The sequence below is a fragment of the Phyllostomus hastatus genome, unplaced genomic scaffold, assembly GCF_019186645.2.
Source record: "Phyllostomus hastatus isolate PE091 unplaced genomic scaffold, TTU_PhHast_1.1 phas_contig_36, whole genome shotgun sequence".
In the NCBI taxonomy this organism is placed as follows: domain Eukaryota; kingdom Metazoa; phylum Chordata; class Mammalia; order Chiroptera; family Phyllostomidae; genus Phyllostomus; species Phyllostomus hastatus.
The window spans coordinates 4,347,043-4,373,869 of NW_025333862.1; the positions used below are offsets into that span (position 1 = coordinate 4,347,043).

General features: G+C 49.7%; 1 protein-coding gene across 5 annotated transcripts in view; it reads right to left on the reverse strand.

The window, feature by feature from the left end:
• The window catches only part of PIK3C2B (phosphatidylinositol-4-phosphate 3-kinase catalytic subunit type 2 beta), a 64,991-nt gene continuing 38,164 nt past the window's right edge, over positions 1-26,827 (reverse strand). For all 5 annotated transcript variants that reach the window (XM_045841416.1, XM_045841418.1, XM_045841417.1 and 2 more), the window contains 21 exons: positions 25,009-25,176; positions 24,295-24,406; positions 22,988-23,130; positions 21,504-21,692; positions 20,210-20,303; positions 19,963-20,057; positions 19,350-19,530; positions 18,461-18,568; positions 17,743-17,835; positions 16,858-16,987; positions 15,942-16,078; positions 12,420-12,589; positions 11,756-11,912; positions 11,294-11,403; positions 10,189-10,390; positions 9,633-9,757; positions 8,218-8,335; positions 5,294-5,375; positions 4,777-4,883; positions 2,557-2,685; positions 1-2,032 (listed from right to left, as the gene is read on the reverse strand). In XM_045841416.1, coding sequence (XP_045697372.1) covers positions 1,844-2,032; positions 2,557-2,685; positions 4,777-4,883; positions 5,294-5,375; positions 8,218-8,335; positions 9,633-9,757; positions 10,189-10,390; positions 11,294-11,403; positions 11,756-11,912; positions 12,420-12,589; positions 15,942-16,078; positions 16,858-16,987; positions 17,743-17,835; positions 18,461-18,568; positions 19,350-19,530; positions 19,963-20,057; positions 20,210-20,303; positions 21,504-21,692; positions 22,988-23,130; positions 24,295-24,406; positions 25,009-25,176 — 2,839 coding nt within the window. In that variant the 3' untranslated portion in view covers positions 1-1,843. The remainder of the gene's footprint in view (positions 2,033-2,556; positions 2,686-4,776; positions 4,884-5,293; positions 5,376-8,217; positions 8,336-9,632; positions 9,758-10,188; positions 10,391-11,293; positions 11,404-11,755; positions 11,913-12,419; positions 12,590-15,941; positions 16,079-16,857; positions 16,988-17,742; positions 17,836-18,460; positions 18,569-19,349; positions 19,531-19,962; positions 20,058-20,209; positions 20,304-21,503; positions 21,693-22,987; positions 23,131-24,294; positions 24,407-25,008; positions 25,177-26,827) is intronic.

Below are 26,827 nucleotides of genomic sequence, written 5' to 3' on the forward strand. Positions count from 1 at the left end.
TTTTGTTTTTCTTAAATGTCATTTATTAAAAAATACAATTCCAGAGAAAGTAGGAGATACAAGGACATCTGGAAAGTGGGTACAATACATGGACCTCTTTAAACCAGGGGCTTAGAGGGTCCAAATAAAATGAGCTACAGGCACAAAGCCAGTAACGTATCCATGGTCCATTCATCTGGAGAAGTCCACTCCTGTTCCCACTTCCCTAGCCTCTCCCCACAACAGCCAGCTTTATACTTGCCATTTTTAATTTAAAAGAAAAGTTTAAACTTCCTTGCTGCCCTATGGCTTCAATGAGTGGAGCTTCTTTCTCCAGTTACGGAATGAGTCAGCAAAGGGGGGCGGGGATTTCCGATCCTTGGAGCTGGGGAAGAAGCTGAGGAGGGACAGACAGTGTGCAAAGTATCCCCCATTGTCTCCACTCCCCAATCACAGGGCACATCAGGCCAGTGCTAGTTTAAAACATTAATATCAAACTCAAAGTCTCTCCCTCTTTTCTTCAAGGAAGATATGCTTTGAAGGAAAGCGCAAGAGTGAATTTCAAATCCAAGTGATAATAAATTCGGGGTATAAGAGATAAGAGACCCAGTCTTTCCCTCCCAGCTCCAGGAGATCAATCACCACTCTAATCCAGCCTCCTTGAGAGCAAAGAAAACCATTGGAAAAAAAAAGTTTTGACGGGACCCCAGCCCCTTTCCTTTTGGCTCCAGACTAAGTAGGTGCATGGCCCCATAAAATGAGGGAAATTCTTATAAAAAATGTGACAGAATGGAGTTTGGGAGAGAAGCAGCACAAAAGTAGTGGTGGGTTATGGAAGCCTTCCCAGACTTAACCAGCAGGCAGCCACATTGGCATCTGCAGCCTCGGGCCCCTTCCCAGGGCCCGGATGCCCACACACGAAACAAAATCAAGGGCCAAGGCAGCATTTTCATCCCACAGAGGAAAACGAAGGGAGAGAGACCTGTGGGGGAGCAGCCCCAGTGTACTCACTGGGACCAGACGGCCCCAGAAGGGCGGAAGGATGGAGGTGTAGAAGACATACTCAGGGTGAGTCCCGGCAAAGTAGAGGAAGAATTTCCCCAAAAGAGCACGGGTCCCTGAATACAGCTCTTTTGCGGGACCCCATAGGAAAGGCCCTTCCTTTGACACATAGGTATCACACTGCTCTCCTTTGGAGGCAAAATCAGAAAGGCCCAGCAGCACAGGCCTCAGTCCAGCACACGAAGCCCTCCCTGCCCCTCCCCGACCTGCCCTTAGAGAGGGGGGCTGTCACCAAGGACCCGCTGGGCCCCTCTCCAAATAATTCCTATAGAGAGAAAAACAAAAAAACAAATACAACCCTAGAGAAAAGTCCAAAAAGAACCTTAGTCATACAAAAAGTCCAAATAGTCTTCTTCTTTTTGCCTTCTGAGGCATATGTAAGTCCCTTCTCACAAGGCTTCCTGTCCATTTAGGACAACATTACTATTTCATTTTTTAAAAATAAAAATAAAGATATCCACCCACCCTCCCTCCAAACTCTACTTCACACAGCCCACCCCACACACCCCAAACCAGGCATTGCTCCCTTGACACAAGGTAAACTTAAAACTTTGCTGCAACCTCACAGCCTCCAAGGGGCTGCTCATTACAACCAACTCAAATTCAGTTTGCAGAGGCAGGGGTGGCAGAGAGCCTCTTCCTCTCCCTGCCTCCCACCACAGAGGCCCCATCCGCCTGGACGGCAGGGAGGCCTGCCAAGGGCCCTGCCTCTTCATAAGACAAACACAAGTCAAGAAGCGAGAGTCCTCTCCCCTAGCTCCACCACCAGTTTTGGGGCCCTGGGTGGGGGCTCTGCTGGGGCTCACGAGGTCTCATGACTTCGAGATCCTAGCGCGAACCAGCCAGTCTTCTCCTGGGCCAGGTCCAGCTCTCGCAGGCGGATGTGCACCTCTCCAAGGAGAATGTTCTCCCAGAATCCTTGCTCACTCAGCACACTCAGCTGTAGCTCCCGCTGCTGCAGGTCTCCCTTGGGGATCCCATCATACACCAGCTGCAAATGCAGAGATTGGGAAGAGCAAAGTCGTAAGAGAGGGAACCGTGGAAGAGGGAGATGCTTACGTCTGTGGTCACTTGACCTGCTGAGGTGAACACCACTGTATCTCCCCAACCAGAGCCCAGGGGAATAGAGAAGGCACACAGAAGCCAAAGGAAGCTTTAAAGAACTTTGTTCTTTGCTCAGAGTTCAAGCAAATGGGAGGCTATTTTTTTTTTTTTTTTAATTAGAGACACTGCTCTTATTAGCAAAGGATCAGGAGACTCCTTTTCCCATAGGACAGGGGCCAGGCCACACCCAGCTCTGGAACCCCAACCCGGAGGGTCCACAGAATTTCCATGTAAAGGGCAAGAATAAACGTGACTTTCCAGGTCATCTAGTCTGGTCTATGTCACAACTTCAGAACCCTGCCCCTGCAATATCAGCAGCCATAAATGATATTTTAAAAAATAGGTGTGGCCCTGTTCTAACACAACTTTATTTACAAACCCCTGCACCACCCCAGCACCTTCCCCACACACCATTTCATTGTAGGTGGGGTTGCAGGTTTTCCGGGCCACTTTGGTTTTCTTCTTAGTGGTTTTCTGAGGGTCAGGAAGGAGATAAATCTTCACATAGGGGTCAGGGTCATTCCCATCCTGGAGCAGTTGCTGCAGAGGGAATGAAAACCAAAAAAAGATGAAGATTCTTCTACCTGTCTTTTTATCACCATCCCTGTGATCACACCCGGATCCAGACTCTCATCCCATACCTGGCTTCTCACAATGCATGTAATTTACTTGGCTGCTTCCCAGCTCCCTCCATTCTGATAAAAATATCCACCATAAAGTTAGGTGTCCTACTAAAATATCAGTCAGATTGCCTATTGTATCCAGTCTATACTGTTTACACAAATGCTCAGGGCATGAGTGAATGATCATATCCCCAGGTATCTCCCGGCCTTGCCCAGTGTCTTTGTCTATTTTGTTACTTGATGCAAGTAACCCTGTAAGATGTAGAGAAATGAGTCAGAGAAATTAAGTTCTTTGCTCAAGGTCAACCAATTAGTGATTCACCCAGCCTGATACTTTTAAATCTTAAGTTAGATCTTATGCCTGCAGACCCTCGAGAAGAAAGATTCATTTGATGTGAATCACAAGAAGGAATTTACCTGCTCAGATGGACTCCCTATGATCATTCGAGGGCCCAAATCTCATGAATAACAGCCTAAGGGCCATTTGCGGACAGGGGCTTCTCACGTACTCCACATACCAGGAAGAACCTCAGACTGAACTTTCAGGTTCCTGCACCATGTCCTGCCTTGTCAATGATCATGCAGCTGAGTCAACTATTGCAAGGGAGCTCCTGATCTTGTCTCTTGACCAAGGGACTAAGACCTGCCAGGTCCCAATCAGAACTGCTCCATAATAACCAATTAGAACAGAACAACTTGGAAATCTCATCTGCATGAAACTGGGAACTTGGGCAGGAACTTTCTACAGAAAAGATGACCTCCCTTTGTGTCAGCGGAGAACAATTTAGATTGCTACCTGAATCTGTGTCTGCCTGGTGGCAGTTCTTTTTGCTCAAATAAATGCTTTTTTAACCTTTATTACAGTCTAAAATTAATTTGTTTACATGCCCCCGCTCAAAACCCCCCAGTGGTTCCCATCTCACTCAGGGTAAAAGCCCAGTCCTGACTACGGCCTCCAGTCAGCTGTGCTCTCCCCCAGCTCACCAGTCCCCGCTCTCCCCTTTGTTCCACAGGCTCCAGCCACTAGGGCCCCTTACAGTTCCTCATGTACCTCAGGCGGGTCCCTGGCCTTTGGCTTTAACTGGACCCTCTGTTTGGAACAGTGTCCCCTCAGATATATATGCACGGCCTGCCCCTTACCTCCTCCATCTTTGCTCACATACGTCCTTCATCAACAAGGGCTTCCCTGATCACTCTATGCAAAACTGCCAGCACCCTCATTCCAGCCCTGTGTTATTTCTCTGCCTTATTTCTTGCCAGAGCACTTGCCATGTATTTGTCTGTCTCTTCCTACTTGAATATAAACTCCCTGAGGGGAAGGGTTTTATTTTCCTTACCCTGTACCCAGAACTAATGTAGCAGTGTCTGACTCCCAGTAAGCACTAGATGAACATTTGTTGAATGAATGAATGATGTTGTAAGAGCAAAACTCAGGTTTTTCTGATTCCAAAGCTCATGGTCCTTCTGTCACATACCAATGTCCCAGCTTACAAAAGTCCAGCACATTACGAAATTTCAATAAAAGTTCCCTCCCCTATCCACTCACAATGTTCTCAAAATTGTACCAAAAATTTTAGTAATTATATACTGCTTTGATTATTCTCCAGGATGGTCATGTGGTTGCCTTACCTGTACAATCAGGTAAAAAATCCCTTGGGCTTCTCCCTCATTACAATCACCATGATTACCATAACAATACCAAATACTATGTTAAGTGTTCTACATGCATTATCTCATTTAACACCCATAATAACACTATGAGATGGATACTAACATGATCTTCATTCTAATGAGGCTGAGAGTACTTAGGCTACTTGCCGAAGACCACAGGTTGTAAGAAGCTGTGTTGCTTGGCCATACCCTAGGCCTGGCGGAGTAGCAGGCCCAACGTTGGGTATCCAGCAAACTTGTGGTTACTCTCCTGAGACAGGGGCAGTACAGGTCTCACCAGTCAGGAGAGTACCAGGAGAAAGATAGAGAATCAAATGACAACTGCACACATACTTACCAAACCCCGAATATGCATCACCATAATGAAGAGTTTATTGTTTTTATAGGAGATGGACAACTTCACCTCCCCTCCCACTTTCCCGACAGGACGGGCCCATGAGCCATCTGCAGAGACAAAGAAAACCGAGAAAGGTTGTGAGGCCAGCCCTGTTTCCATCTGGCGTCAGGCAGATGTTTATTTTCCTCTGACCCTCCTCCACCAACACTATCTCCATGGCAGGGTCCTGATACCCCCTGGGGGATCTGTCAGGTGGCATCTGTGAACATGATTTAGAGCTGGGTTGGGGTGGGTCTATCCTATTTGTGTAACCCATCAACTAAATACCCAGTCCCTGGGGAACCCGCACAAGGAGCAGTGGATCCCACAGCCTGAGTAGGAAACCAGATTCTGTGGCTAGCAAGCAAAGAAACAGAGACAAGGGAAGAACAGAAAACTGGGAAGAGGTCGGGGCAGGAGAAGTTCCCCTTGGGAATGGTTCCGAGGGGTTGGCAGAAGTGTCACAAAGGCACTGTACCTGAGGGCTTGGGAGCTGGGCTGGTATTCGCAGCCTTCTCATCCCGGGGCAGGGGGTGGAAGAAGGTATACACCAAATCACACTGGAATAAAATCAGTAAACAGGGTCGTTCTTCAATAAGACTATGGCCCAATAAGAAAGGAAAGAGACTATTCGAGATTAAAATGGACTTATAAAACATAACAATCAAGTGTAATACGCAGTTCTTGCTTGGATCATGGCTCAAACAAGCCAATTATAAAAAGAATTTGGGGGATGAGAGGACAATTTTGAATGATGGCTATGTACTGGATAATATGACACAATAATCATGTACAAATACGTCCTTGTTTTAGAGATGCAGAGTATTTAGAGGTAGAACGGCTTATGTCTGGGATTTACTTTAAAATACTTCATACAGAAATAGACGGATATAGCAAAATATTAACTGTTTAGGTTAATGAATATGTGTATGTGCACCAATTATACTGTCTCTCTAAAGTTCTCCTAATAGAAAGGTTTTTAAAAAGAAAAAAAGAAAAAAAATAAAATGAGGTCACATCAGGTCAAAAGCAGCCTGGTCTTGCCTACCACTCCCACCCCTACAGACACACACCTCTCCCTTAGGCACAGAAATGCCTGAGCCAGCCTGGGGCAAAGACCATGAATCCTACTCTGAAGAATGCTTCCTAAATAACTAGGAAAAAAACAAACCAAAAAATGTGTGAAAATATCCTTTCTAGCATTAATAGTAGGAAAAAATTAATATAATCTAAGTATCTTTCAAGAGGCAGACGGTTAAGGAGAAAATGGTATTCCAAGTCAATGTATTAAAGTTATGTTTATTCTTAAAGAAAAAATAAACAAAATTATGTTTAACTGCTAAGTGAAAAGAAACAGTATAGAACTATATTTAAGTCATGACTCCTATAAAACTGTGAGAGTCACATTTGCATGTGGACAGATAGGAAGGAAAGAAGGACATGGCTTGCTGATTTGTTAGGGTGATGGATCTGATGGCTATGTTTATTTACTTATATACATACTTATTATAAAACAAATTATACCAAATTGTAATACAATTTTTAATACTTTTTTTTTAAAGATTTTATTTATTTACTTTTAGAGAGGGAAGGGAGGGAGATAGAGAGAGAGACAGAGAAACATCAATGTGTGGTTCTGGGGGTTATGGCCTGCAACCCAAGCATGTACCCTGGCTGGGAATCGAACCTGCGACACTTTGGTTTGCAGCCCACGCTCAATCCACTGAGCTACGCCAGCCAGGGCTTGTAATACAATTTTTTTTAAAAAAATCTTAAGTGGGTTAAGAAAGAGCAGATCCAAGGACAAAAAAAAAACAAGACTCAATTGCATTTTTTAAAATAAAAAGCTTTGACCTTGGCATGCTCTCCCTAAGAGACCACGTGAGACTTGCAACCAGGGGAGCAGTGGGCAGTGGCAGCTTGACCCAGGCTGATCCCCTGACCCTGTCTCCAGGGCCCCCTTTTCCCTGACATCCCAGTGAGCTAAAGCAGCCCTGCCTTGCTTCATTTCTTTCCCGTAACATTTCTGGAGAGCCAAAGCCGCCCTGCCTAGCCTCTCTCCTGTTGCTTCTTCTATCCTAGGCCCTTCCTTGTTTCACTGTCCCCAATTTTAATAAATGCACTCTCAAAAAAACAAAAATAAAAACAACAAAAATATCCCCAGCTTCTGCCTTTATGAAATAAAAAAGGAAGCTCAGGAATGTGAACCAATTGACTTGGAATTTCCTGATCAACACTAGTGAGGTAATCAGTCAAGTAAGACCCCTGCAGTGCCCACCTCCCACCAAGTGGCCCTTACCTGAAACAATCCTTTCATTCCTTTTGCTAACAGCTTTCCTGTCCCACCCAGTTTCTACCTAGGGAAAACCTTCCATCCTGTACAACTTCTTAAAGCCCCTCTCTGTTTACTAGATGAAATGGCACAGGATCCATGCATATTCAGTAACCAATTTACTTGGTTGAATTTTTGTTTTTTAACAGTGGGTACATAACCTAAGCTACACATGCAGCCTGGCACGTAACCTAGCACAAGTTAACCTTTGTTTTGAGTTTATAACTTTGCCTCCATTAACCTGTGACTCCACCTAAAACACTCAAAAATGTGTAAGATTTGCCTGATGCTATCTTGCCATCTGCTGAAAGTTTCTCTGCTAGAACTGGTTTTCAGGAACAAGCCGGGCCTGTTTTGCAGGATCAGGAGGTCAACCAGATGACATCACCTGGGAGGACTAGAACAAGCTGAAGGATTTCCAGTGGCCTCCTCTAAACTTTCCTCATTATGTCCTCCTTAGAATTCTAAAATCTTCCCAGGGGTGGAGATATTCTGCCGTGTCGGAATCTGTGATGCATGGATAAACATGCTTCTTGACCGTGCGTGCCCTGGAATGTCCCCTCCTATATACATGAGACAATGAAGTCTACCTTGATGTTTATGCATGATTTCCCCTAATAACGTCAGACTAGATGCTTTCCAAGCTTGTAATCAAGTTCTTTCTCATCAAATTATCAAGGAGTTGTCTTCTGGCTGGCAACTACAGAGCATTCGGACAACTTTGGTCCAGTGACAGACACACCCTCTATCTGCCCAAGACACTTTTCCTTGGGAACACTTTCCTTTCTCAGGTTCTGAGCTCCCCAAGGCCCCTGGGACGGATCTGACTCCACACTCGTGCGAGGCTGAATCCACGCCCACGACTTCCGAGGCAGACCTCGAGGACAAGCGTGACCTCACCCCTCCTTCCGCTCCTCCTCCTCTGCAGCGGAAGACGAGGCCTGCGGAGGCCAAGGCCCGCCCTGATTGACAGCGGGCTCCCCACACTTCCGCTGCGTCCCCCCACCCCCACCCCGGCCCCGCAGCAGCGCCAGAATGGCCAGGGCCAGGACCAGGGGACCCCCACCCACCTCAGCCACTTCCGGGGTGGCGTGGATCAGGTGCCAGATGTAGCCGTTCAACTCCTCCCGCCGCCGTTCGGCCCCCGCCTCTCCCCTGGGGCGGCCAATCGTGAAGCGACTGGGGAAGCTGGAGTGGCCGGAGGACAAGGAAGCACAGGAGGGGCAGACGAAAGAGAAAGGTAAGAGACAACAGGACTTGTCACATTTCATTTGCTGTTTCAGCCACCCGACCCACGTCTCTCTCCACTCTCCCTCCCCAGGGACCACACCCACTCCGTTCCTCCCGCAGCTCCCCAGATCTGTGCCCAGGGTGCCCTGGCAGTTCTGAGGACCCCCAGATGAGAAAGTCAAACTGATGGGCAGAGCCCTACGGGTCCCCAGAAGTGCCACAGGGGCTACGTGTCAGGATGGGCAAGGTAGGACAAAATGGCGGCTCAGCTACAACCCGGAAAAGACGGCTGACGTCAAACCAGGGCGTGAGGAGACCCACCAATGATATGATGCTGCTTTGTTCAATGGGGACCAATCCCCAGCTCCCACGAAGAGAGCCAACCAAGGTAAAACCCGGCCATATTCACTGCTGGGGTGTGACTTCCTGGGCCCCACCCTGGGGACGGGGAGCCTGCTGGGTGCACAAACCCCAATAAAGCTCTATACTGCCTAACTTCGTGGCTGATTGGCATTTATGCCTCGGCAAAGCCTAAGAAAACCTTTCACTATGGAGTCCCCAGTTTTCCCCATCAAGGTAAAAATCATTTGAAAATTCATTTTTTAAAAATTCGTGGTGACATACACTTAACAAAATTCACTATCGTAACCATCCTTAAGTTCAGTGGCACGAAGTTCATAAGTGCAACCATCACTACTGTCTCCAGAACTCTTTTCATGTGGCAAAACTGAAATTCTACCCATTAAACAACTCTTCATGTTCCCCACCCCCCCACCCAGGCCTTGGCCACCACATTTTACTTTTTGTCTCTATGAGTTTTACTACTATAAGTGCTTAATATATATGGAATATCACACGGTATTTGTCTTTCTGTGATTGGCTTACTTCACTTAGCATAATGTCTTCAAGGTTCACCCATGTTGTAGCATGTGCCAGAATTTCTTTGTTTTTAAATCTGCATGTTGTGTAGCATTTGAAAAATGCTTTTACTCTTTAAAACATTAGAAACCTTCAAACATCTTCACATTTAGTAAATTCCCTACGTTTAGATCCAATCTGCTCTCCTTCCAGCTTATTTTCAAGTCTGGAGAGCTTGACCAGCAGGGGGAGCTGGTATTGAGTTGTTATCAAACTCATTACCAGGCCCAGAAAATCAAGTACCTTCTGTTGATCTATAGCTCCTGCAGTCCTGCACACCACCCATCCATTCTCCCTCTCCAGTATCCCTCTAGCAGAGAGTAAAGGGGGCAGCTACCTGGGCAACAGAGAAGAAGGGAAGAGCAGCCGCAGCTTATTGTGTAACTCCTGGAACTCCTCAAACGTCCGCTGGATATAAGTGGCCTCATGAGCATTCTCTCGCATCACCTTTACCACATAAATCTGCAAAGGTTCCAGTCTTAGAGAACACCTGCCACAGCCTCTGCACTCAACAAGGAGGGTAGGTAAGGGAACTGAAGTGTGTGCTTGCTCGCATGTGTGTGGGGAGGTATATACTTTCCAGAAGGAAGAAGGCAAAATTATCTCCAGTGGAGACAAAGGTGATGTGCCCATGTACATCTGCAGGGATCTGAAAGCAAGTATTTCCTGCACATATTTCCTAAGACCCTTGACTCAGAGGGAGTAACCATCCACTTCAGCTCCTTGATTCCAGGCAGGCCACTCAGGCAAGGGAGAGGGACATGGTCTATGACTGCTCCCAGCACCAAGTGCTAGGTGACTCCAATGCCCACAGTGTGGATGTGAAGAAATAGAACCCAGTAATCTGGGGTCATTGGGGAGCAAGGGATGATCAGACTGGAGAAGACACTTACGTAGGTCTTGTTGGGGTGGAAGACCTTCTCCTGGCGGCAGAGGAAGACATCACTGAGGCGGCCAGAGTGTTGAAGAGTGTATGTGCGGGGGGCAAAGGAAAGGGTCAGCCGGTCGTCTGAGCCCGTGAACTTCATCTGAGCCAGGTTATGGATGAAAAAATTGAGCTTTGTGGCTACACTGCCCAGGCTGGACTCAATCAACCTGTTGGTATAAGAGGATGTTACCACGGACCTATGTCCCCACTGCCTGGACAGAGCTATCTCAAGGAATATCCCCTGACACCTGAGACAACACTTGACTCACATCAAATCATGTTCCCTGTGTCATATCCTCATAGAGCACGTGACTAGCACACAATGATCTATATGCAGTTTATTCATGTGAATCCAGGGGTCTTATCTCCCCTTGCTGCCCTCCTAAGCCAAAGAGTGTTGAACCAAGGTGGAAAGGAATTAAGGATTCCATCTAGACTCACCAGGCGAGTATCTAAATATTGTGTCAAACTGAATTTCAAGGGTTAGTACCATGTAACCTCACCAAGCACTACTCAATCTGGAGATTTTAGTCCAAAAGGAAAGGGTCTGTGTTAGACCAACAGAAAAAGAATTAGTTTGCAAAGTTCCAAAAAGAGTGCATACTAAAATGGGAGACATCATCTATACAAAACTGTAGGCATCCATACATAGACAATTCCATGTCATACATAGTGCACCTAAAAACATTGTGAAAGATGGGAAAATGAAACCATGAAATTCTTGTTTTGATAAGGGAGAGGGAAGGTTTTGATCCAAAGGGCTAAAATCTAAAAATTTGTACTTGCTCCATAAACAAATTCTTTGACCAAGACCTGGTGAGGATGTAAATAAGCAAATTGCAATACCTCTATAGATGAAGATTAGCGCTGACGCGCAGATGGGTCTATGAGAGGTGAAGTAATTTGCCTAAGTGAGAGGCAAAATCAGGACAGCATACTCACATTGTCAACCCTTGGCTCTGCCACCTGTGCTAAGCCTTTCCCATTTCCCTAGCCCTCCTCCTCCCAAGCAGGCAGCCTGGAAATCAATGACTTAGGGTGGGCAGCACGTTTTATATGCAGAGTGTTACCTAGTAAAGTAGGTAGTGGCATTGGCCTCTGTGTCCTGAGGCCTCAGGGCATCATACACATACTTGAGGTCCTCCAAGTCTGAGAGCTCAGGGATCCCACAGGACAACATCTACAAGGAGAGTAAAGGAGAAGAGACGGTGCCTAAAACAACCAGGAATCTTGCTTCTTCCCCACTGTAGGGCAAGATTTTCTACAGCTAGGCTCCCTAGCCCTCCTAGAGGGTGGTGGACGGATGCCGTGGACAGTGGCTGGAGGGTCACGAGAATGGAGGGGCTGGAGCAGGAAGCCAGACACCCGCATAGACACCACTGATTCACCACTGACCCAGGGCGTCTGGGCCCTGCCTTTATCTAGAGCTCAAAAAAGTAGATCTCCAGGGATCCCTTGAAGCAAGACAGGGAAGTCTTAAAGAAGTGCCAGAGGCTAAAAACAAGGAGTTCAGAAAGGGTAGGGCTCCTCACCAGGCCCAGCAGGTTGAGGAAGAGGTGGGTGTGCTTGCGAATGAGGTTGTAGGCTTGGCAGCAAAGGTCAACAAAATCATGGAAGCGGCTGGAAGGCTTGTCACCCCCGTTGATGACATACGCCATGTCCGAGGTGAAGACAAAGGGGGCACGGTCCCTGGGCCAAGGGGAACATACAGGGAGAAGGTCAACCTGGAGGAGAATGCCCACCCTGGGGGCTTATTGGGGATCATTCCCCTCACCCCTCATCGCCTATGCAAACCTAGATAGATGGGGCTCTCTGTTTTTTTTTGGGGGGGGGGGTTCCTACTTTAATCCTAAAATGTCCTCAGAAACATTTTTCATTGGTTTCTTATCCACGAACCAGCAGGATTTTTTCCCTGGATATCTAACTTTATTCCCTTTGCTGTGGTTTGGGTTCTTTTCCTTTTGCTCAGTCCTCAGCAGGGAGAGAGCAGCTGGTCCCTGCCTTCTGCAAGACCCTGAAAGGACCTGACCTTTCTCAGTCTTCTCTTCTCCAAAGCTGCTCAGCCCAAACCCCGCTCTGACGTGCAGCCCCTTCCATCATGGGCTTGTGTCCCAGCCCTGAATCATTTCCACTGACCACCCCTCCCCAAGCCTACATACACATCCCTGCTTCAGAAGACCGCCAAGGACCACTTACCGCTTAATGTTGCCAAACATCTGGGCATGTCCCAGGAAGCGGCCAAAATCAATGTGAAACATGTGGCCAGTCGTCTTCAGCATGATGTTATCATTGTGTCGGTCACAGATGCCCAAGACATACGTGGCCACACAGCAGCCGGCGCAGGAATAGATAAAGTTCTCCACGGCCTGGAAAAGGAAAGGGAGACGGGAGAGGACATAAAGCTGGCTTGGAAGGACACCACGGGCACAGCCAGACTGAATTCCACCAGGTTTGGCCTCTCTCTCTCTCGTGAGTCCCAACAGTATCTCACATCTGCCCGTTCAGCCTTCATCATGGACCAGTGTACACACTGATACACATAGATTCATCACTTGTATCTTATGGAGTATGAGAAGGTGGAAGGCTTCTATGTGTATCTCCACCACTTTATCTGAAATTCATCTTCCTCTGCACCTTTCTTTCTCCCAGGGAAGATGGTTGGAAAGACAATGAACTCATCCAGAGCCCAAATTGGAGCAGCCCAGGTGGAAGAGACCTTAAGAGAGAGGAAGACTGACATATACAACTTTCCCAACCAGTTGTGACCATGTTAACTCAAGCCCACACTGAGGCGACCAACTTAAGGGTCCCTTCTTGACCCTGCTCTTGATTCTTCCACCCTTCCCCCTTCCCCGCAAACAACTATCCCCAGTGTTCTTAGTAACAGCTAAATGTTAATTTCACTAAAGTCACTTCACTCCGAAGAAGAGCTGAGGCAGCTTAATGGCTCTGGGTGTGTTTTACACTTGAAAATCAAATATCTCTAGTTCGTAAAGTGTGAACGGGCAGATATATATTTGAGTTTAAAGCAGGAGGGGAAAAGGAAGGGGTTGGATCTACCTTATTTTATCTGGTCAATACCTGTCCCTTACCTCTTTCTAGAAAGTAAAAATTATGTGGAATTGTTAAATGGACACTTACACCCTCTAAATCCTCTTTGTGACAATTATAGAATTCCTAAGCACTCCAGAAAGGCACATCAGCAGAGGACAACAACCATCACAGCCAACCAGGAATGTACAAAGCTGGGAATGGAAGAAAGCTTCCCAGAAAGAGAATGTGCGCCCTCCCTATATCCCTCTGCAAATTTCCACCATCCTTCATAGACCTTCCTTGAGCCCCACACCTCCCCAGACCTGCCCGGCTTACACTGACTCCTCCGCATTGATCCCCTGCAGCTGCTCTGGGGCCACCACTCACTAAGGGTTTAGTCTTTTTACTCCCCCAGGGCTTAGGGATCTCTTCTCTCAGCAGCTTCTTGGCTATTCCATAAGGCCTGTTTCAAAACTAGCTATACACAGAAACTTCCCAGATACCTGTTGAATTAAACCAGATGACTAACCCATAGGAAACTCAGAATAGGAAGTCTGTAAAGAAATTATAGAATGTGCCTTTTGGAAGCAAGACTATTTCCATGGAAGGGAAGCATAGGAATCAAAGGAAACCAATCACTAAGGGATGTAACACATCAACTCCCAGTCTTGACTTTCACTTGCATCAACTTGCCTTCCTGACACAGATATTCTTTCTACCTGAAATGCATCCTCTTTTGACTTACACGATAGCTGTGTGCCCATGGGCAAATGAGTAAGTCCCATCACTTAAGTTTGCAGGGTGTTAGCTACTTACTGGCAGGAAGTCTCACTGAACAAGGGGAGCTCTCCTGATTTAGGGGCTTTCACTGGCAGGAGGTAGGGAACTCTCTTTGCTGAGTAAGTGGCCAAGAACCAAACATCTCTAGTTCTTTTCTACTGGGAGCCATCATAAGAAACTACCAGCATTATTCTAGCAGAAAGGCAAGAAGAGCTGAAAAGCTATCTATGAAAGACTTATTAAATATTAAAAGTTACTTTTCTATGCATGTATTCTTGTATATACATCTCTCATATTTACTATGACTCTTTATTACTTGGCAGGGAGTAATCATAATTCCAACACCAATCATAGTGCCTGTACACGGTGGCTGTTTACTACCTGAAAAACACATGTTAGTAGAAACAGTATAGGTGGGGTGGGGGTTGGGTGCAGATCCATTACTCCTCTCCAAGGGCAGAGGACCTGGAAGTCTGTAACATAGAGGGAGGGTGTTTTGAGGGATGTGGAAGGGATTGCTAGCATCTAAAGGTATCATGGACATGCACATAGCTCCCTAAGCTGCAGCATAAGTTATCTCGTGATGGGGAGGGAAGGGCGAGACTCCAGAGGCAGGCAGAGCTGGGTTATGTGTGCATGCAGTACTGTTTTGTAAAACACCTCTGAAATCAAGCAGAGAATGGTGATGGAAGGAGGAGACGGGCTAGTGGTTCAGGGAACCAAGAGTAAAGCACTAAAAGGAATGGAAAGAAGAGGACAGATGTGAGAACTGTCTGGGAGGAAGTATCAGCAGGGCTTGGTGCAGCAGAGGTGGGACAGGGGAAGCAGCGAGAAGACCACGGCTCTGGCTCGGGGGACTGCACAGAGAGTCACACCATTTCCTGAGAGCAGACACACAAAAAGCAGGTTTCGAGAGAGGGCAGACAAAAAGCTGAGTTTTGCCTACATTGAGATGTCCAGCAAACAGGTGGCTATAGAGTGTACAACTTGAGAGAGGGAAGAGAGAAGACTTTGGAATGCAGAGAGTACAGCAGGTCAGAAATTAAACCCTGAGGAACATCAATGTTTAAGGCCATTTAAGATGATCTAAATAGATGTTCATGAAACAACATTCTGATGATAATTTGTCTGGTAGTTTTTCCTCAGGGATAAAATGCATTGATCAATATAAATTAGTAATTGGATCCCCTGGAAGTTCAGCTGAATCAATTAGCATCTCTGGCTTATAGTCAGTCTCTTATGAGTGTGGTTATTGTGATTTATTTCCTTCCCTAAACTCAGTTAACCCAGAGACTAGAGCCATGAAATGGTGGCCCAGCCATGGACCACACACACCAGGCCACCAAGGCCCTCCACCCAGTAAGGCTCCACCAAGGGACAGGTCCGCCCCTTTTCTATCACCTCCATCTGCTACCTAACCTTAATCCTGGCTTTCCGCTACAGCCCTGCCACAGACCAGCCCCCAGACTAGGAACTAGCCTATCTTAATTCACATCTATGTAAAGAGGAGTTGGGTTAAAATGATCTTTTAAAGTCTTTTCCAACTAACATCTGTTCTGTAAAGTACTGAACCCCTCAGAGGACACAAAACTGACTAGGATCCATGATTAGGAGAGATACAGGCAGGTTCTCAAAGGCTGGCCCCCCTCCTCTAAAACTCGGTCTGACAGGGGAACACAGTGAAGGTTTCCCAGTTGGCTACCAGGAGATTTTCTGTCCACTCAGGAGTCACTTGACCCACCCTCAGACATCTGGATACGCCAGCCAGCCAAGAAAGGGTGTGTCTTTCCTCCCAACACAGGTGAGCTGTCTCCTCTGAGCACGTGCAGGCCTGGCAGTAGCACTGCCACGTGCCAGACTCTGGGCACACCCCGCCCCAGCCCCACCTGCCACTCCCAGCCCTACCTTCTCGTACTCGTCCTCTCCAGGGTTGTGCTTCTGCAGCCAGTCGGCCAGGGGCCGGTCCTTGAAGGAGCCGGTCACCCCGTGCTCCACCTGGATCTTGCGCAGGGTCTCAGCATTGGGAATCATCTCCACCATCCCTGTGAGGGGGCACTGGGTCACTCTCCAGAGCAGAGGGAAGGGACTGTCGGGAGATGCTTCTCAGTAAATAACTCTAGGGCAGTGGGACCAAGTCTCATAATGAGGGGAGCAGATCATGATAGGAAGGATGTCATTTCCCAGGTCTCACATTCAGCATTGTGACTCTGGTCTCTCCTGTCCATAGCTGCTGCTCCTTTTTGTGTTTAATTTTTACTCGGAGAATTTTCAAATGCATATAAGAATAAAGAAATAGATCATGTACTCACACATATCCACTGCCCAGTTTCAAAAACCATCAACACTTCGCTAATCTTGTCTCGTCTATTTCACTCACCCAACACTGCTGTCTCCCCCCGCCGGAGTATTTTAAAGCAAATCCCAGACATGTCATTTCACTTGTAAATGTTTCAAGTACAAATAATAAGGACAAAACCACGATGCCATTATCACATTTAAAAATTAACAATCATTCTTTAGTCTCATTTAAACTAGTCTCACCCAGCCCAGTCCTTATTCATATTTTCTTTTCACGGTTGGTTCAGCTGAATCAGGATCCAAAGTCTACAGAGTACGTTTGGCTGTTCTGTTTTATAAGTCTCTCTTCCCTGCCTTTTTTTTTTTTATGCCGCTCCACAGCTTCTGATTAAATCATCTTGCCCTTTTGATGTTTCCGGAGAAACACAAAGGTGGTGTTGAGAATAGGCGAAAGGACAGAGAGCAGAGGGCACCCCCATCCTACCCTCCGCCCCGTTCACAGCCCTGCCCACTGCCAACTGACCTCTGCCCCTGCCGGTGGAGAAGCAGCGGAAAATCACCATGCGCATGTCCAGCCCCTCCTGGACCCAGATCTTGCTCATGATGCGAATCATCTGCAGGGTGAGCATGTCCTGACGAAGGTCATCCCCACACTGGAGGGAGGAAGAGAGTGATGACCAGAACCATCTCTACTGCCTTCCTTGGCTCCCAGATCTCCCAGAAGGATCCAAACAATAGTGACAGGGACTGCCTGGTCGTCTACCTCTGACCTACCTACTCAGCTCACACCAGGTCAGACCACCAGGGACGGGCTATGCAGTGTTCTGGCTCTTCCCGAACCCCACATCCCCATCAAAATTGAAGTCAGGTTCCCTTTCTTCATGCAGCCCTTCTGACCATCATGCCCTTTTAAATCTTGAATGTTTGTACCTTGGATTCCAACATGTGCATTTCATCTCCTCTCACTAGACTACACACCTTGAAACTATCACTCACTTATCCAAAACTTGGATGTATCAGTTAGAGGGCCTTATGGCTCAACTAGTCCAATCTGCATATGATATATTAATTTCCTCTTTGACACGACTGCCACATAGTCATTCAGCCTCTGCTTGAATACCCCCAGGGACAAGCAGATAACCACCTTACCCATTCCACTGTGGGGGTAGCTCTGCCTCCTAGAAAGTGCTTCTGTCTATCAAGTTGTCAGTTGCCTCCCTGCATGTCCCAACCCCTGGGGCCATGTGGAATCAGTTTATTTCCTTTTTCAGCTGATGGTCTTTCATGTATTAAGATGACAACATGGAATAGCAGAAAGAGAACTATCTGGGGCTGCTTCTGCCACCTTGGGCTCCTCCCCTTCTCTCTATCACCTCTGTCCCACCAGGCTCGAGGGCAATGTCCTCACCTTGAAGATGACTCTGATGTTCTCACCCATTGGATCCACATTCTGGAAGGAGAGCTTGAGGGGGACCGCGTTGGAATTGAAGTAGGAGCAGTCCTGCCACAGTAGAGAGGGTCGTGAGGAGGAGCGCGGTGGCCCACGCCCAGGAAGGAGAATGGCCTGTCTATGTGGGTCAAGCCGCTTCCCTCCACCTGCTTGTGGTTTCTTCCAGATTTTCTCAGGAGCCCTGTTCCTTCCCGAGCACCATTGTCTGTGCAGCTTGTTGTGAGCTCAGCTCGAGCACCCGCTCTCTCATCCCTTCAGTTCATTCTGCACACAACTTGCATGTTGTGTGGCTTCTGGTAAGTCATGTGTCCCATCTACACCTCAGTTTACTCTGCCGTGAAACGGGGCTCCCAACAGTTGTGACTTTGTAAGTCATGAGGATGAAATGCGATAACCAGCTTGAAGCACTCAGCAGTGCCAGGAGCCAAGAGTGCTCATAAATAACACACAACAGCTTCTCCAGCCCGGCTTCAACCCAACACGGTCATGAGACACATCCCTAGCACTCCACCCTGTCACCCTGCAGCTGCTGGGGAAAAGTCCCCGTGTGCCAGGGTTGGGGGAAGACCCCAAACATGCCTTTCTTCCTCATCTTTTTCAATAAACGGGTGTTCAAGGACCTTGACTCCACTGAACCCTCCCCGCTCCAAGAACCCCAAACCCAGCGGTCACTTACCCTGGGCACGATGCCCTTAACCAGAAGACTGGGGCTAAGTGGCAGGCGACAGGAGCCATTGAGGGCAAAGAACTGTTTTACCTCCTCCAGGCCATTGCGGAGGATCCCCTGAGAGGACGGGAGGAGGCAAAGGAGAAGGGGTGAGGTGAGGGGCCCATTGCTGCACTCAGCCCCAGGCCTCTCCCCAGGGCGGCGTCCAACAGTGACTGGTCTGAAAACAGCCCCCCCTGGGAATACGGGCAGCGTCCTGGAGACCGCGAGGAAGAAAGCCCAGCCCTCCCACACCGCGGCCTGGGACAGTGCGCTGGCAGCAAGCCCGGCACCTCAAGAGGCTAGATGATGACAGAGCAGCGTAAGGCAGGCCCCGTGAACCAAGAGAGCAGGCTGTGAGTCAAGGGGAAGAGGCTGCTCAGACTGCTGCCAAGAAAAGCTAACAATTTGGACTTTACAATCTCAATTTTTAAATGTTAGCCACAGGCACACTGCTGGCCTAACTTGGCCTGTCTATGCAAACAGGGAAAGGTGCCCTCTGTGGGTTGGCCACAACACAGCTTGGTGAACAAAGTCTCACTGCATTTCAGCCCTTTCTGGCCACCTCTGCCTGGGTGCTCTTGTGTAGTGAACAACTTACACAACTGTGCTCGGCCTTTAAGGCAAAAAGTTAAATAAAAATTTTAATACTTTGCCGGCCAAACAAAACATATCCATGGGCTTTATCCAGCTTGCAGATTGTCAGTTTGTGACCTCGGGGTTAGAGAGTCACATCCATCCAGCCCCTAAATCAGAGATGGTCGAGTACCATCCTGCTGGTTAGGATGCCTGGGAAGTTCATGACTGGTTGCAGAAGCCCAGGACCAGAAATGGGTAGGTGCAGCCTCACTGCACTCACCTGCCGTGCAGATGGGGTGGCCTCCCGGACCTGCTGGGCCAGCTTGGCCAGGGTGTTGACAAGCCAGCACTGGCGGTTAAACTCCTCCCTCAGCCCCTTGCCGCAGCAGCACAGCAAGGCCGCCAGCAGGTACTGGTAGCGGATGCTGAACTGGGAGTCCTTGAGGCCGTCCTTCAGCAACCTGCAAGGCAACCGAAGTGGGGAGTCAGGCCGCTCAAAGAATCACAGGCAAGGGCGTGTAGGGGGAGAGGGATCAGACCCAGCTGCAACCCCAGACTGGGGAGGGGAAACAGCTCTGCATGCACGGCCCATACAGAGGCATTCATCCGCATCCCACTGTGCCCACTGTGCCCACTCTGCCTTCAAGTAGCGCTCAAAGCCCCTTGGCAACCGTTTCTCCTTTCTTTCCACCATGTGTGGGTGGTAAGAGGGCCAGGGAAGATCCTCGCTGTGCTACCTGGGGATGGACTGAGACCCCCTCAGCGTAAGAGGCTGGCCCAAAGCCACACGGTAAGTGTGCAGCATAATGAAACCCCATCCTGCATGCCTAGGAGTCAAACACTCTCAAGTAAAGGACCCACATCTCCCCCACCTTTTTCACACACAGTTTTACCAAAAGAAGTAGTGAGTCACTCTCAAGTCAGAGATTGCCCGTTTCAGGAGGAAGCGCACCAGGGGGCTATCCAGGTAGCACTCATACTTTAGGGCCTGTTTAGGAGAGAGGGAAGATGAGGCTGTATTAACTGCCTGTAATCCATACCTACCACTACCTCCACCCTAGGTTCTAAGGGGGAGAATGCAGACCAAGCTGGGCTTGGGGGCGGGGCTGTCAGAACTGGAGAGCAGGCCATTCCACCCACCTGCACGAGCTGGGGCAGGTAGTCAAGGAGCTCAGCATCCGACAGGGAGCCGATCCACTGGACAGCCATACGCCGTACCTCTTGGTCCGGGAAGCTATGAAACAGAGCCCAGCACTCTGACCACCCAGCCACAGACACTGGGGCGAGCCAGCACCTCACACCTGAGCTTCGGAGGCATGGGTGGAGAAAAGACAAAGTCCCTCAGACTCTGCCAAGGCTACTAGAAGAATCCTTAGCACCTTCTCTGGAGAGCAATCTTGAGAATGGCCCTGTCCTCTGGTCAAAGCTGGCCTCAGGCCACAGATGAGCAGGAGGGTAGTCACATTCCTTCCTCGCATGACTTAAAGAGAACAGGACAGAGCCCTCAATCCCACTCCCAAAGACCTCTTCTTAGCTCCCACTGTGCCAGAAACTCCCGTCACCAAAAAGCCCTCCATGAGGGTCAAAGCATCGTGTCTTGGTACAGCCCTTTAATGCAAATCTTGCCAAGTGAATAACAGACAGTTGTGGAATTTTATATAAACCTGTACACCTTGGCAAAATTAGTTTAGCAGAGCAAAACTATTGCCTTAAAAAGTCCCGAAGGCAAGACAGGATGGAGCACATTTGAATTTCTGAAAAGGTGAGAAAGAAGCCAAGAATGCTGGGTACTGTCTGGGAAAGGCAGCCCAGTGGTCTGAGACTGGGAACCTTGTGTCCCCTGAGAACTCTTCAGAGGAGAAAGGGAAGAGAGGACTGTTAGAGTAGAACTAAACGAGGTCTGGGTCACATGGGTGTGTGCACTTGCCAAAACTCAGCAACTGTACAGGTAAGGCTGGGGCATTTCCTTACATGTAAGTTTCACCTCAAAAGAAAAAAAAATTGAGCTCCAGCCAATGATATTCATGCTAAAGTATTTAGGGGTGGAGTTAAGATGCCTGCGATTTACATCAAAATGCATTAAAAAATAAGATGCACTGAAGGAAGGATGGATAGAAAGATGATGGATGGATGGATGGATACACATACAATAAAGCAAACAGAGCAAATGCTAATGGCTGGAGTCCAGGTGGTGGGTAGACAGATGTTCACTATAAAATGTTCAGTTTTGTTATTACATGTTTGAGAAATGTTCATCACGTAACATTGGGGGAGGGAATGAGACAAAAACAGAAAAGGAGGAGTGGAAAAGCCCTGCATTTCCAGGGCTGGCTCAGGTCAGCTGGCTCAGGCCACTGGCTTTTCCCAGTAGACAGTGCGGAGCCCTGGCTTCTGGAAGGACAGCTGGTCAGTAAGGGTGAGTGTTACAACTCACGTAGCATGTAGGAGTCCCAGGGCGTCCTGGTGGTTCATGTGGGTCCACTGCTTCAGGAGAACATAGATGTCGGGCAAGCAAGCCCACTCCCAGCTGGGGGCGCTGGCGAGCACCAGTGGAAGCGAGCTCACCTCCGAGTGGCAATAATATCGCTTCTCCCACAGGCGCTTCTTGTCGGCATCAGTGAGCCTGGGGTGCGGGCAGTAGGGCAGGTGAGAGAGCAGAGTCAGCCAGAGGATAGGATATTTATTCTCCAACAGAATGCTACACACTGTCCAACTCTGGTTCCTCAACTTTGCGGCATTACAGTCACCTGAGGAGCTTTGTAAAATTCCCATGCCCAGGCCACAGCCCATACTAATTAACTCATGTCTGGGAAAGTGACATTGGTATTTTCAAAAGATGTCTAGGTGACGGCAGTGTGGAAAGGGAACCAGGGTCCAAATCGCATCTTCGATGCTGGCTCTGGGATGTCTCAGACCTGAGGCAGAATGCAGGGTCAAAGGCACAGAATGTGCTCCTCCTCCTAAGGATGCCCTTTTGGGGCACCACTCCCAAGTATAGCCACCAGAGGGCAGTGGTCCCCACAGGGCAGGGTTTGGGCAGCTCAGAGACATCCTGGGGCTTCCCCGGGCCAGCTGGAGGATTTGTAGGACCTACAGCTAATTAGGCCTTGCCTGAGATCAGGTGTCTAATGGGAGAAGGGAGCTGAGGGGCTAATGAAGCCGGAGGTCCAGCAGAGGAGTGGGGGCAGAGGTCTTCGGTCACTCAGCTGCTCTGACTGCACGGGGTGGGACAGGAAGGAGAGAGATGAGCCCTGTCTCTGTCTGTTTCCCCACCCACAACAGGCACAGGGCTGCGCAGGAGCCAGAGAGGTGCATGGAGACAGTGGGCATCCCTCCAGCTCCTCTGGGTCCTGATTCCTCAGCCCCCTTCTCTAACGCTGGTGACAGAAGCAGCCCCAGAGATGACATCAGCTTGTACTCCCTTACGCCTGAGAGCTGCCAGCTTGCCTTGACACCTGATCCTTTTTGAAAAGTGATGGAGCCAGAGAAACCCAAAGGCTGTGGATATGGAAGGAACAGGAGATGGGGGCAGGGTGGCGCAGTCAGCAGCCCGCTGCCCTGGTGGACAGCAAGTAGTAGACGGCGTATCTGCAGTGTGGGGCGGAGCACTGGTCCTCTTGGCAAGCTGAGTCTGGGCCAAGTTTCCAGTATGGGGATGGGCATTCCCAGATCTAATTTCCTAACCCATTCGGCTCTACCTGCTTAGCATCAGCTCATGAGAAAAGGCCTGGGGCCTGCCCTCAGCAGAGCCCTCTCTCCACCACCTCCTCCTGCCCAGGTGGCAATGCCCACCCCATCCCACCTCTACTCCCAAAGCAGGAGGACAAGATCATGAAGCTGGGAGATGAGAGAGGTCAGACAGAATGTGATAGACTTAGTGGGGGCTGAGCCACACGTGGGGGATGCCGTGGGCCTCACCAGTACAGGGACTCCTTCTGCATGATGTTCTTAAGCACACGTTGGTCTTCCTCCCGGAGGCTGCCAAACTCATAGCAGGGGCTGAACTTGTCTCCAGAGGGGCTGGTGAACTTGACGTCGAAGGCCGAGGCAGGGAAGTCAATCTGAGAAGCAAGGAGAGAGAACAGGCAGTGAGAGGGGGCTGCCACCTACTCGGGTCTCCAGCTTCTCCCTCACGTGCCAGTGTTCCTGCCTCCATTCCTTACCCTGAGGTCCTTTGTCGATAAAATAACCCTGTTAAACTTGGTGCTCCCAAAAGTCCCTTTCAGCTGTAATGTTGAGCAAAATAAGAGAAGGAAATGAAGAGAAATAACAATGGGCAAGTGAGGGAGAGGGTGGCCTGAGGTGCAGGTAGGTGAGCGAGGGACGGGCCTCAGCCAGAGCTCTGAAACAAAGTGACACCAGGCTGAGCACTGGACCCTCTGAGCCGAGGTGGAGGAGCCCTGAGCGTGGTGCTGGAGGGCACTGCTGCCTGACGGGAGTCAGGTCTCACAGCGGGTGAGGGTCCTACCAACTCTCAAGCCTGAGTCCCTGGATTCCCTGCTCTATGCTGGCAAGTGTCTGTCCTCCCAAAAGGGATATCGAAGCTGAGTGAGTCAGTTCCCAGAAGGAGTTCTGTGTTCCCTCATTCGGCTAATGTTTACTGAACCCTAGTATGTGCCAACCACTGTTCTCTGCCCTCCATGTAGAGTGGAAAATAAGACAGACAATGCCTTTTGAAGCTTTCATTCTGTATCACTCTATCTCGTTTCATGTCCACTTTGATGTTGCACGTTCCATACCAAATGCATCTGATGACCACAGAACATGCAGCCGGAAACCGGTAGCCAGACCTTGGTGCTGACTGGCTCCTCCTCCCCTTCCCAGGAGTTTGTGCACCCACTAGAGCTCTGAGTGACTGCTTTGGGGAGCACTTCCCCTCAGGCCCCAAGACAGGACAGCTACGATTTTATCACATTTGTAATATGAGGGTTCAACACAAGGGGCTCCAAGGAGTTGAATCGCAGATGCGGAGGATCTCAGACCCTGTCTTGAGGCCCCTTAAATCTATGCTAACCTCCAGGACGTGGGCATGGATTCCACAGAACTCGCCCTCCCACCCTGAGTCTAACTACAGTCACCTAGTTGCTCAGTCACATCATCATCCCATGCCCCAAGTTCCAGCATTTTCTCCTCCGTCCCAGCCTAACCTCAAGGCAAGGCCTGGCACTGACTCTGCTGTGGTCCTGATGAGTGTGTGGGAGGCGGGGCTGAGGCTGGGCTCTCACCTGCAGGATTACGCTGTCCGGCTGGTGGAAATTAGGGGTGCTCCAACGGGCGCTGGAGTTTTCCTGTGTTGCTGGCCATAAGCCCAGAAGCTTCCGGCCACAGGTCAGGATGCTGAGGAGGATGGGTGGGGGGGCGGGCAGATAAGCCAACAAAGCCAGTGGCTAAGGACATGGATTCCCTTCTGCTCCCCAATCCAAAAATCTGCGTTTTCTGCTTGAAGTGACCACTCAAATACTCTCTCTCATTCTCCCCCCGGGACCACAGCCTTTTTCTTCTTCTGAGTCCTAGAAAAGCACCCCCTTCCAGGAAGCTTCCTGAGCTAACCACACTCTGGTCTGGATGAGCTGGTGGCAGGGGTGACAGGGGTGACAGGGGTGCCTTCCTGATGTGGAGAGCCAAACTAGATGACCTTTAAGGTCCTTCTAATGACAAGACCAGATGACATGTCACCCAAGCATTGCATGTCCATGCCTCTCCCCAACAGTCCTGTGCCACCAGTCCTTCCCAGTAGCCCTTGGTTGCATCCATCATCCTGGTCACTAGTCCTGTGCTTTGGTCTCTTGTACCAGGGCTGGGACCCTCTGGACTCTGCCAAGTGAGCCCCTCATGGCCGACCCTCCCAATAGGCTGTGGCCAATGCAACAGCCAGGCCCCTCTCTATCCCCCTCCCTCCCTTCCAAGGCCAAGAAGCTACTGCCCTGGGGGTCACGTACTGCCTGAAGTTGAAGAGCGGGGTAGTGACCCAGCCCAGGGCTTCAGGGGCCCGCCGCTGCTTAATGGCCTCCGAGGAGCTCCCGGGCGGGGGGATGGGCAGAGCATAGAGAGTGGCACACAGCAGCGTCTCCCGAGGCAGCCGGTCCACCTGCACCGGGAAGCAGATCCTAGGGAGAACAGGGAACGATGTCAGGAGCTGCTGACCCTGGGATTTCAAGGGACAGGTGGCCCAGGAAGTCAAGCTGAGGCTGAGAACTTGGCCCTCCTCTCAGGATACCGGACATGCTTCGTGGGGAGGCCTTCCTGTTGAACCGGGACAGTCCCACACTGTAGGTAAAACCTCGCTGGACGCACCCACAAGTACAGGGTAGTGCCTTTGCAGCCTCTCAGTAAGGCGAGGCAGACACCCCCTAATCTGGGGACTCTCCATGGTGACAAGACAAAGAGCCATCTCACAGTTCAGGGGGCTGCATGTCCCATACTGTGAGCCTCACATCTTCCTGTTTTAGGATTTCTACAGAGGTCCACCGAGAAGCTGCTCCTTGGACAATCCTTTTCCACTGAACAGTCCCATCCCTTCCCCCACCTGCTGCTGAGAACCAGGAAGCAGCAACATGCTCTCTGCCCTCCGTTCGCCCTCCCCCGCAGTCCTCCACCTGTCTGTCCGCTCCCTGTCCCCTTCTCCTAACCCCACAGGGCACAGCATGGTTTGTTCTCATCCTAAACATTTTCAAGGCCAAAAGGATAAAGAGAGGGGACTTCTCAAAAGTGAGGGGGGAGGGCACGAGAACTGAGACGCTCAGCCCTCGCCATGACCCAGGCCCAGCTGTCCTCTCCCAGGCTCCTCTGCCGGAACCACCAGGCTGCTCCCTCAGAGCTCAGGATAAGGAGCTAGGGTGGGGTCGGGTAGAGCTGTGGAAAGAGAGGGAAGGCCCACTGTACCTTTCAGGGAAGCTGTCCCTGGGCCAAAGTCCACACTGTCACACCCTTCTGGCAGTCCAGGACCAACAGCTTCTATGCCAGAGGGCACAGAGGCAGAGCTGCCACCCCCAAGGTTAGTAGTTTCATGATAAAGCAGCCTCCCTCCCGGCTGCCCCTCACTCCTCCAGGGGACTCTCCTCTCCACCCAAGTGAGGCACTCCCTCCCTCCCTCCCTCCCACCAGAGACTGGCAGAGCCCAGTTCTGTCCCAGCTGCTTGGGGGTGGGTGAAGGGGGGCAGGCAGCTATAATTAGGGCCCCTCCAGCAGCCATCAGACATGCCAGGGGCCTGGCTGGGGTGGCAGAGTGCCGCTCCTGGGCCTATTTTGAGAGAGAATCAGCTGATCCCATAGCAAAGAGCAGAAGGAGCTGAGCCTGGTCCCTTTCTTTTCACCCAGGAAGAGGCTTCCGACCTCCTGTTGAAGGAAGAGGGGAGTGAAGAAACTTTCTCACTGAAATCATAACCCCTGGAACCAGTCAAGGCCCCCTCTTTTCAGTCCCTGAGTGTGCCTGGTATTCCACAGTCTCCCCATGGACCTGCCGCAAGGGGCAGTCAGGATAATCAGCAGGTTAGCTGCAGCCCTGAACCTCCTCCCTGTCCAAGGAACCCCGCCTTCCCACTGCAACCCATTCTTCAGCATCACATCACTTACTTATAAAAGGGCTGCCTCCTCCAGGAAAGGATCCTGGGATGTGCTGGTTCCAGTTCTGGGTCAGCCACTTACACCCTTGGGCAACTACTCCCACCCCTGCACCTCAGTTTTCTCACCACTGAAAAGGGTCACACAGCTTCACTCGTGTGGTGTGTGTACATAGTCTGTGTGCTTTTTGCTGTGTGA